Raw genomic sequence first — 10,877 nt, 5'->3', positions numbered from 1 at the left:
GTCATTCCACTCCAAGAACAACTGTTTGGAGCAAGCTGGTGGCTCTTTAATTTCAACAATTTTAACCTTACTAGGGTTGGGGGACATAGAATAAGTATGTAAATTTGTTTTCCCATGCTCAATATATACATCTATTAGCTTATGGTTAGCAACATACATACCCAGATGATGAACATCCTGATCTGAACCCAAAGCAAATAACCCAAAATCCAAATCGCCAAATGGTCTCAGGAAATGATAATAGAGTAGTGTCTGGTCTGAATCAATATGCCCAAGTTCCTCCATCATCTCGTCAATGTCGTGAATGGAAAAGGTGTCAATGTCTAGTAAATCAACATAATTTTGCTTGCCTTTGATGTACTTTCTTCCAGAGAACTTTGTAAACTGTCCACCATGGTGTAATCGGACAGAGAATATCGTCGAATGTCCGGCTGTATATTCACGGAAAGATAAATTAGTCACATTTTTCTTTTTAAGTTACTAACTGATTGAAGGAGTAAACACTTACCATATCTACGAGCAACGTCAATCTCGTCCATGGTAGCACGTATCCTCCAAGGCGCCATCGTCGTTTTCAAATGTAGGGTTCTTTCGGTCAAGGGTTTTCATAGGGTTTTCAAAGGTTTTGTCTGTGAAGCTTGTGTCTGATCACGTTGATCAACGATACGTCTTTTATTTCTTGGCGGTATAACATTGGATATGTGAAATGACTTTTATACCCCCAACATGCAAGGCACGTGGGGTGTCTAACGGAAACAATTGACGGAATGTGAGAATAGGGACTAGGTGCGTTACATAATTAAAAGTTGATGACAGTCCGAGTTAGAAAAATAAGTTAGGGACCAAGCGTGTAATTTACACTAAACCACAGGGACCATTCGCGTAATTTACTCTATAAGATATTATAGCGAACAGGAAGAACGAGGTTTATGTATCAATAGATGGCATGATTGGGAGCCTTGGAGAGCAATATTTATCGTTTCTATATTTGTTTAAAATTTGGGTTGTCATTACTTATCATGTACTTATGGTGGTTTGGGTTAGGATTTTTTTTATGTAATGTTTAAAATTAGAGTTATTCACAAATATATTATATTATGAGTTTTTATATTTTTACATAAGCATGTATAATTTTTCGAACTTTAAGAAAATTACCAACAATCCTGCGATAAAAGCTCGATAACTCATGTGTATGTTGTTTCTGACATAAAGAGCACTATGCTAAACTTTTTTCGTTTGTTCTTTGCAATTTATATTAATAAAACGGTAATCAGCCCCACTTAACAAGGATTGATATTTGTTTGTAGGCTACTATTTTTGTCACGAGTATTTGATGTTTTGTTCATTCCATAGGTAAACTTCAACTATTCATATTGGAGTTATAAATTTCTACTTGCTAATTACTTGTGACGACCTCTATTTCCGTCTACTTAATGGTTTGGAGATAACAACTTCAGTTTTTTTCTAGTTATTGGCTTATTGCAATGTAGTTGTTGGGGTCCTTCAAATTATAGGTCAATCATTATGATCTCAATTTGATTGTGTTTTCATACAGCAAAACATGAGTATCGCATTCCTCCAAGTTGATTTTGGTTGTTGGTGCTACACAACCCTTTTCGTCATTACTCCATGTGTATAAGATAAACAAAATGTAAAAAAAAAATGTACATGCACATCTTATAATGATCTTAGAATGATGAGGAGGATAATCCATCTTAAGAAAAAACTTTAATGTTGTAAAGAATGACCACAAAGTAGCATTAACGATGAATACATTGCAAAAAAATGCCAAAAATGCCCCCTATTAACATAAAAGGTGAAAGATCTCTAGGGTGCGTTATTGGTTTGTTATTTAGCAATCAACAATAATTTTGCTATGTAATGTTTTTGTTTGATGGTAGATGCATTGTTGGTTCGTTATTTAATAATAAACAAGTGTCTTGCATAATAATAAACAATTTTCGTACATAGATTGCTAGAGAACAAATGGTTATATAACATTATAGAAAATCGGACAAATAAATAGTTCGATAATAGTATAACTTTAAATACACGCACTCTCTCGATTTGTAGAACGGTGGAAAGAGAGGACAAAGGGCATTTGCACTTTAAATACACGCACTCTCTAATTACCAACTACTATATGAATTTAATAAACAATAGGTATTGTCAAGGCCTTCAACATCTTATACTATATATACAAAATGCCTAAAATACTTATTGGCATTCCATATGTGTATTGTGAAAGTATTGTTATAGATGATCCCATTGGAGAATGTATGTTTTGGTTATTGGGATATTTTCATGTCAGCGGGAGTGCATGTATATGGATATTAAACACTTTTATATTCATTGACATGTTATTCAAACTCATTTTGGGATCTTTTTAAGATGCTTGTTTTCTTTCTTTCTTAATATATACGTTGGTGGAAAGAGTTATACTCTATATTTGTTGTTAAGAAACTAGAGATAATATATAAACATATCTAAAACTATTCTCATTCATATCTATCATAGACACAAATAAGCTTATGAGTCGGTAGTCTTATTCACATGAACCCCATGCAAAGATAGGACCGAAAAATTAAAGACTAATGCAAACAACAGGCAAGATAAATTTAAATTAGTTAGAAATCCTCAAGATTTCGCATTTGCTTTGTGGATACTAATAAACACTATTGTATATACCTTATCTAATCTCTACATGGACGTATATAAAAAATAATCATCTCCTTTTTTTGGTTTACAAACATATGTCGTTACTTATAACGATCATGAATACGGTGAACGTCTAGACATCACCAAATATATCATAGATTTATCCAACACCATGCAATAAGAAGGGAAAAAGCAACTTTAACAAATTCTAACATGGTAAAAAGAACAATCAAATACATATGAAGTGCCCAATTAATCCATACTATTGAACAAAAATGTAAAAAGTAACTTCTAAAGATTAATGCATTTGTACTCGGCGTATGATATAACTTAATTCCAGGATGTTTCTAAGGATGATTACAGAGAAACTTCAATGACAATGTATCTTCTAAACAATTAATACGGCAACATGCATATAGAATGTCAATAACTATTTAAGGTATTGTGAGCGATTAGGAAAAAAATGATAAAGGTCATGTCCTTTACCGGGAGTTTAACGTTTTTATTATTTTCATTTTGTTATTTGACGTAATTTCCCATGCCTCCTCATTCTCATTAAACGAATATATATAAAATACATACAATATTGGGCTACTCAAACAAACACAAAAGGGCCCAAATACAAAGGACTATACACACAAACTATCAGGCTATACAATACAGCTAACATCCCCCTGCAGTTTGAACGGTAGAGGAAGGAAGAATGTTCACGTTGGACCGAAAATCAAGAAACAAAGGTGTAGGCAGGCCCTTTGTAAAAATGTCGGCATACTGAGACGATGAGGGAACATGGAGAACACGAAACTGTCCAGTGGCTACCTGATCACAAACAAAGTGGATATCAATCTCGATGTGCTTGATGCGCTGGTGTTGGACAGGGTTCCCAGTCATGTACACAGCACTAACATTATCGCAATACACGATGCTAGCTTTATCAGGAGGATGATGAAGCTCACGAAGAAGATTCCGGATCCAAGCAGTTTCAGCAACTACATTCGCCACCCCGCGATATTCAGCTTCGGCACTTGAATGAGAGACTGTGGTTTGGCGTTTCGAGGACCAAGACACCAGATTATGACCCAGAAAGATACAAAATCCAGAAGTGGAACGACATGAGGTGGGGCATCCAGCCCAATCAGCATCGGAGTAGGCCACCAGCAGTTGAGAAGAGGAGGTATACAATTGAAGACCAAGAGACACCGTACCCTGAAGATACCTTAAAATACGTTTCAGAGCATTGAAGTGAGGTTCTCGTGGATCATGCATATAAAGACAAATTTTTTGGACAGCATAAGTGATGTCGGGTCGTGTAAAGGTAAGATACTGAAGAGCCCCAGCAAGACTACGATACAAAGTAGGATCGGAGACATGAGGGCCGGTATTATCAAGTTTGGCAGTGGCTTCGGTAGGGGTGCGAGCAGGCTTGCAGTTGAGCATGTGAACTTTCTCAAGAATCTCGAGAGCATATTTCTGTTGAGACAGGAGCATGCCTTTATTATCACGAGACACAGCAATACCGAGAAAATAATTGAGATCACCAAGGTCAGTCATTGAAAATTCGCATGCTAACATAGAGATGATGCGCTGCAATAACTCGGTAGAAGAAGCGGTTAGCACAATATCGTCAACATAAAGAAGTAAGTAGGCTGTGTGAGATCCCTATCGATATATTAATAATGATGAGTCACAGCGGCTATGCATAAAGCCAAACTGAAGAATGTATTGAGCAAATCTGTGAAACCAAGCCCTAGGTGCCTGATTGAGACCATAGAGAGATTTCTATAGTAAACAAACATGGTCCGGGTAACGAGAGTCACGAAAACCCGGAGGCTGCTGTATATAAACCGTCTCCTATAGGTGTCCATGAAAAAAGGCATTCTTTACATCTAACTGTCAAACCGACCAATGAGAGGAAACAGCCAAAGAAAGAACAGTGTGGATGGTGGCAGGCTTAACGACCGGGATAAAGGTTAGGTCACAATCAATACCCGGGCGTCGAGCCTTACCATTTGCCACAAGCCGAGCCTTGTAGTGAGATAGAGTTCCATTTGCATGAAGTTTCTTTTTGAACAACCATATGCAGTTAATAACATTAGCATTAGAGGGGCGCAGTACAAGGGTCCAAGTCCTGTTTGAAATAAGTGCTTGATATTCCTCGTTCATAGCAAGGAGCCAACTGGGGTTCGTAAAAGCTTGAGAATATGATTTAGGGAGTGGAGAAGTGGAATCAACATGAAGATTCAAGCGGTCAACCTTTTTCATAATCCCATGGCGAGATCAAGTAGCCATGTGATGCTAAGATGAAGCCATACGAGAGGTGGAGATGTATTATGCGAGACAGGTGGTTCGTGAGGAACGTCTGCCGAGAGAGACGAGTCTGGTTGACCGGTTTGTGGTGAATCGATGTTAGTGTCACCGGTGGAATGAAGAGGGGAGGAAGGAGGTGTGACTACAGTGGGGTTAATAGAGGTAGTAGGACAAGGTTGGCGAGACCGAAGGAGCCTAGCAGAGATGTGATTTGGTTCATTGGAAAGATGGTCGAGAAACTGATAAGACGGGGGTTGATCGGGAGTCATAGACCCGAAGGGAAAAGAAGTCTCATCAAAAACGATGTGACGCGAAATGATGAGTGTATTGGTGGAGAGATTAAGGCAACGGTACCCTCGGTGTTGAGACGAATAACCTAGGAAGATACACGGAGTGGTTCTAGGAGATAGTTTGTGAGGTGACACAATATGAAGAAAACATAAACACCCGAAGACGCGGAGATGATCGTAGGTAGGGGTTTTGTTGAATAATTTTTGATACGGAGAGAGGTTATTGAGAGTTGTGGAGGGGAGTATATTGAGAAGGTGAACCGCCATGTGAAGAGCTTCCACCCAATATTTAACAGGAACATGAGCATGAACTAGGAGAGTACGGACAACATTATTAATGGTTCGCAACATTCGTTCGGATTTTCCGTTTTGTTGAGAAGTATGAGGGCATGAAAAACGAAGTTGAATACCATGGGTGTCACAAAAGGAACGAAAATTGGAGTTGTCGTACTCCCCACCATTATCACATTGGAAAGATTGAATTTTGGTGTGAATTGAGTTTGAACATATTGATAAAAGTGTTGAAACTTGTTATTCACATCAGATTTCTGACGAAGGGGGTACACCCATAGAAAATGAGAAAAACTATATAAGAAGATAACATAATATTTAATTCCACTCAAACTCGAAATAGGAGAGGTCCAAACATCAGAGTGAATAATTTGAAAAGGAAATTAAGCAACAAACTGAGACATACGAAAAGATAATCTAACATGTTTTCCTAACTGACATGAGTGACATAAACTAGATTTATTATTGTTTGAACAAGAAATAAAGGAACTAGACACAAGATGCTGAAAGACTTGATGACTGGGATGGCCAAGCCTTTGATGCCAGAGGGATGGGCCGACAGTGAGGAGAGCTTGAGCAGACAGCTTCGTGACAGGGTAAATATCCCCTGTATTATCACATCGTAGAAGAGTGCATTTCGTCTTAAAATCATGAACAGAAAAACCAAATTCGTCAAATTCAATAGAAACCTTATTATCTTTGGCAAGACGGCGAACAGAGACTAAATTTTTAATTATATTAGGAGTGATAAGTGTTGGATTAGTGTCTAAGTCCATAACTATTTTGGTATGTACTTGACCCGATGGTGCATGGTCCTTTTGGGTTGCCTTCACCAAAGCAACTTGATAGGATGAATTATGGAGAGAAAGGATTAAATATGATTTATTAATATATTATGAGAATAATATATTAAAGGAGAAATCATATTGTTTAATTAATATTAGTCAATAATTAATTGGTAATTAGTTTTGTGACTAAAAGAGATTAATTAAACTTAAGGGACTGGAATTGTAATTATAAGATAATTGCAATTAGGGCCATGGATTGCCTTTTATTATAAGGTGGACGAATTCTAATGGGGAAGCCCATATGAAGTCGTCCAAGGCTTTAAGAAAAGGGCTCCATGGGTTGCTTAGGGCTTAAGCAACCAAATTAGGGTTTCCTTGTTAGATAACCCTAATAGCCTCACTATATAAAGACTCATTATGCCTCAAAAATGGGGACAAGCAACCTTCTAGGGTTTCACACGTTTTTGGGCAGCCTCTAACCTCTCTCCTCTTCATCCTCTTGCTTATGGTGTTTGTGAACCATTAGAGGAGTGAAACTTGTGACTCTAAGCCTTCCAAAGCAATTCAAGGAGGAATTGAGATTGTTATTGCTACATAACAATCAAGGTAACATTATAAACTTATTCTAATATCTAATATGATTACTTGTATGCTAGAATTAGGGTTTATAGTCTTGGATTCAAAGCATGTACAATAGAGAAACCTAGATCCAAGCATTAGGGTTTGTATGAGCACATAGGATGTCTTATGACCAAAACCCATCAGTGGTATCAGAGCCTAGCTTGGTTTCTATTGTATTGATGCATTGTATGTTTGAAAAAAATTCGTTTCTTATGGTTCTGCCTCCTGAACTCGGCGAGTACCACAGTGTACTCGGCGAGTAGGCCTCAACTCGGCGAGTACAGTGTGGTACTCGGTGAGTTCGAGCGTCAGACAGAGGCATATCCGGGATTTCTTGCTGTTTTTGCTTATGGATAGTTACCTTATCATGTTAGATCAATATTAATCCGATTATATGATATATTTGACTATATTTTTGATCTAATTGAAGATATTTATCAATTAATAAGATAATTGTTTCCTTATAAGATAATTGATTAATTATTTTGAGTAAATTGATAAATTGTTTTGCAAGAAATCATTAAATAAATCAAATATGGATAATTATGTGATTAAATGTTAATTTGAATTATTTGTTATTTGATCCTTGTTGTTATGAAAAGTTTCATATTTTGCCCTTTAGGTTTTATAGTTTAAATTTGAACCCAAAAGTTTTTGTAGTTTTGAAATTTAAATAGTTGAAACCCTAATGTTTTGAAAAAAGGTTTCAAAACTTGCCCTCAAGTTTTGGAATTTAAATTTTGATTAAATAGTTTAATTTTGATGTATATTTAAATTCTAAACCCTAATGTGTTGAAATGTTTCAAAACTTGCCCTCAAGTTTTGGAATTTAAAAGTTGATTAAAAGTTTAATTAGGAATGTTAAATTCTAAAACTCAAGCATAGTTTTGAAAAAGTTCAAATCACACCCTCATGGTTTTATTAATTAATTAAGGTGTATAATTAAAAGAAGTTTAATAAATCCATAAAAGTTTAGGTTTACAATTTAATTGAATTAAAAGTATAATTGTTAAATTAGACCACCTAATATTTTAAAAGTATAAAATACACCCTATACTATATATATAACATTAAAGGTCTAACATTATATATATGTATGAGTAAAAGTCAGTCTTACGTTAGTAGGCCTCATTCACGAAGCTAGTCTATAAGGGATGTTTAAGGAAATTGCCTATAAAATGGCGATTGAATGGGTATCCACTCTTACCCACCGCACTCTTGACTAGTGGAGGGTCGTTAGCCGAACGGGTAGGATAGGACGAAACCTTCCATTATAAGTATAATGAATTACTAAAGTAACTAAATGTTTTTTGAAATTCCCAATCTTAGTTACTTAGGCAAAAGTGAATTGATGCAATTCCATGAAATTACACTTTGTGCCCTTGCGAAGACGTTAGTGGAGCGTGTGTGGTTAACCGACACACTAAATGGGTCTAAGCAAAGGTAGAAAAGGGTGACTCAATGTTTGTCATAGTTCGGTGGAGCGTGTGTGGTTTACCGGCACATCGAATAGGTGTCTGTAACATGTGAGGGCACCATGTAGTTTGCATGGTTATTCACACCCGCTTTGTGATCCTCGGCATCCCAGTCACAAACAAGAGGGGCATATTGAGATATAAACATGCCATTGAAAGTTCAATGTATCTCAAAGGATCTAGGAGTTTTCATAGATTTAAAACTTAAATTTCTTTTTCGTTTTTCATGGTGGAAATTAGTGAATCGTCATTCACTTACCTTCAAATATTCTGCAACTAGATTACGGCATCCCTTTTCTAGGTTGTAGCGTATTGTGTTGGGTCCTAGCCTTGGAATTTCATTTGGGTGATTTACTAAGGACTCAATCTATCAACTAACTTGAATTCGTTTTTCTCCCGTTTTGTAGATGTCAAAGTTCGACAAATATGGTCTTCTCAAATCCCGTGGAACAAGCATTCCTCATGAAGATGGTATTCCACGATTCGATCGAGGAACAAGAAATCATGCTTCACTTCCTCCTCCTCCTCCTATTGTTCTCCCCAACCCACAAGATCGAAGAATTGAAAGGTTCAATATCACTAAAGCCTTATTGGAAATGAAACATGAAGATGGTAAACCCGTGTGTGCCCACGTTTTAGGAATGAAATCACACATTGATAGGTTGATAATGTTGGGTGTGTCATTCCCAAATGAGTTGGCTGTGAATTGGGTTTTGCAGTCACTTCCAGAATCATATAATGAGTTCAAAAGAAAGTATTATATGATGAATCATGACGACAAACTCATTGACCTAACTTACATGCTCATTGCTGCTGAATCAGAAATGATTTGGCGAAGCAATGGAGCGTATTTGTTGGGAAAGTCAACCAACCAGACTTCCGAGGACGTTCTAGGAGAACCGACCTGCGTTTGCTGCCAAAAGAAAGGGCGTTGGATACAAGTCTGCCACAAGAGCCTGAAGAGTCCAAAAGATGGGAGAGTCAAAGAGTATGGCTGCACTTCAGGTAAAATCCACTATCTAACTCCATTAAGTTCCTATTCATTGATTCTTAATACATAATGTGATATGATTGCATTTGAATGTTTTGCAGGATCGGTGAAAAGAAAGGAAGCTTGGTGAAAGAGCAAGAAGAATCTAATCACAAGGAATGGATCTTGATCACATGGACTTGAAGATTAGATTTTGAGCTTAGATAGTTATGATAGAGTTGTTAGAAAAAAATTTTTTGAAATACATAGTTTTCAATGGATTTTGCATTGTAAGGACAAATGTTTTCCGCTGCTTTTATAAATAAATAAATTTTCGTTTGACTTATTTATTTATTTGTTTATTTCCTTGCAATGAAATTGTTATGAAAATTGGTGTTTGCATACTTCTACAACAAAAGGATTTGGTTCTTATTTTATTATGGAAAGTCGAGAATTTACCAAATAGGGAGAGTTTCTCATCGCCCAAGTTTCAATTGGACAGAAACTTGGAATCATGCAACGTGGATGCACGATGAATGAGAAATTTCGTATTTGAAAATTAGACTAATTCATTGACAAAGTGTCAAGTGAAGGACTAGGAGATCGAGTACACAAAGTTGTGTGTTGATCAAATTCCACCATAAGAGTAACGAGATATTCGTCATGATTTACTAAAGGTTTAGTAAATATGATTATACTTATAAGATTAAGTGTAATTCTGAATTGATTGAAAAGGTTTAAATCAATAGTAGAACGAATAACAAGAATCAAGTAGGCAGAGAGATAAAAGTTTCTCCATTCTAAGAAGAAGGGAGAGTACCTTTTATGCTTTATGATAGGTCTTAATGATTAAGAACCATATCTCAATTGATCCTCTAAGTGAGTCTTAGTACAATTGTATGTCTAAGAAGAGGAATCAAAGAATTGAAGAAATGGTTAAATCAATAAGTCAATCATACTTCGTTCCAATAACAAGTCTTAAAGTTAAGATTGTGATATTGAGTGCAAAGTTATAAGAAGGTTTGAAACATTCATCAAATGTGGAAAGTTGTGATGTCTTGGATAAGACAAAGACCAACTAGGACCAATTTATGAAGAGTTTTGATAAAAGCTACACTAACTCTTGAATATTTGTTTGTCAAGAAATGTTTTGACAAGAGAATCGTATATGTCAAGGAGTCAGTGGGAGTCTTAATGGTCTTGAAAGGTTTCAAGAACAAATCAAATAAACCTTATCGATCATCACTAGCACACGAGTTGAGGTTTATACCTATCGTGTTGACATTATTTTGATTATGTGCCAATCCAATCGAGTTAATTATGCATGTGAGTTCTATGAGTTCTCATTTTAAACACATAAAAGGCAAAGCACCTTAATCAATGAAAGGTACATTGATAGGAAAGGGTGAGCTGTTTAACTACTTGGAAGACATGGTGGGCAGCTGTGCTACCATAAAGGCAAGAAATCGAGATCAAG

General features: G+C 36.3%; 1 protein-coding gene across 1 annotated transcript; it reads right to left on the bottom strand.

Moving 5' to 3' along the window:
• Nucleotides 1–3,321: 3,321 nt before the first annotated feature.
• LOC128129020 (uncharacterized mitochondrial protein AtMg00810-like) lies at nt 3,322–4,209 on the bottom strand. Its single transcript, XM_052767733.1, has one exon. It carries the CDS (start codon nt 4,207–4,209, stop codon nt 3,322–3,324), a length of 888 nt encoding a protein of 295 aa, XP_052623693.1.
• Between the last annotated feature and the right edge of the window lie 6,668 nt (nt 4,210–10,877).

The sequence above is a fragment of the Lactuca sativa genome, chromosome 9 (assembly GCF_002870075.4).
Source record: "Lactuca sativa cultivar Salinas chromosome 9, Lsat_Salinas_v11, whole genome shotgun sequence".
NCBI classification, from domain to species: Eukaryota; Viridiplantae; Streptophyta; class Magnoliopsida; order Asterales; family Asteraceae; genus Lactuca; species Lactuca sativa.
The sequence above is the reverse complement of the archived record's forward strand: the minus strand, read 5'-3'. Positions and strand labels throughout refer to the sequence as shown.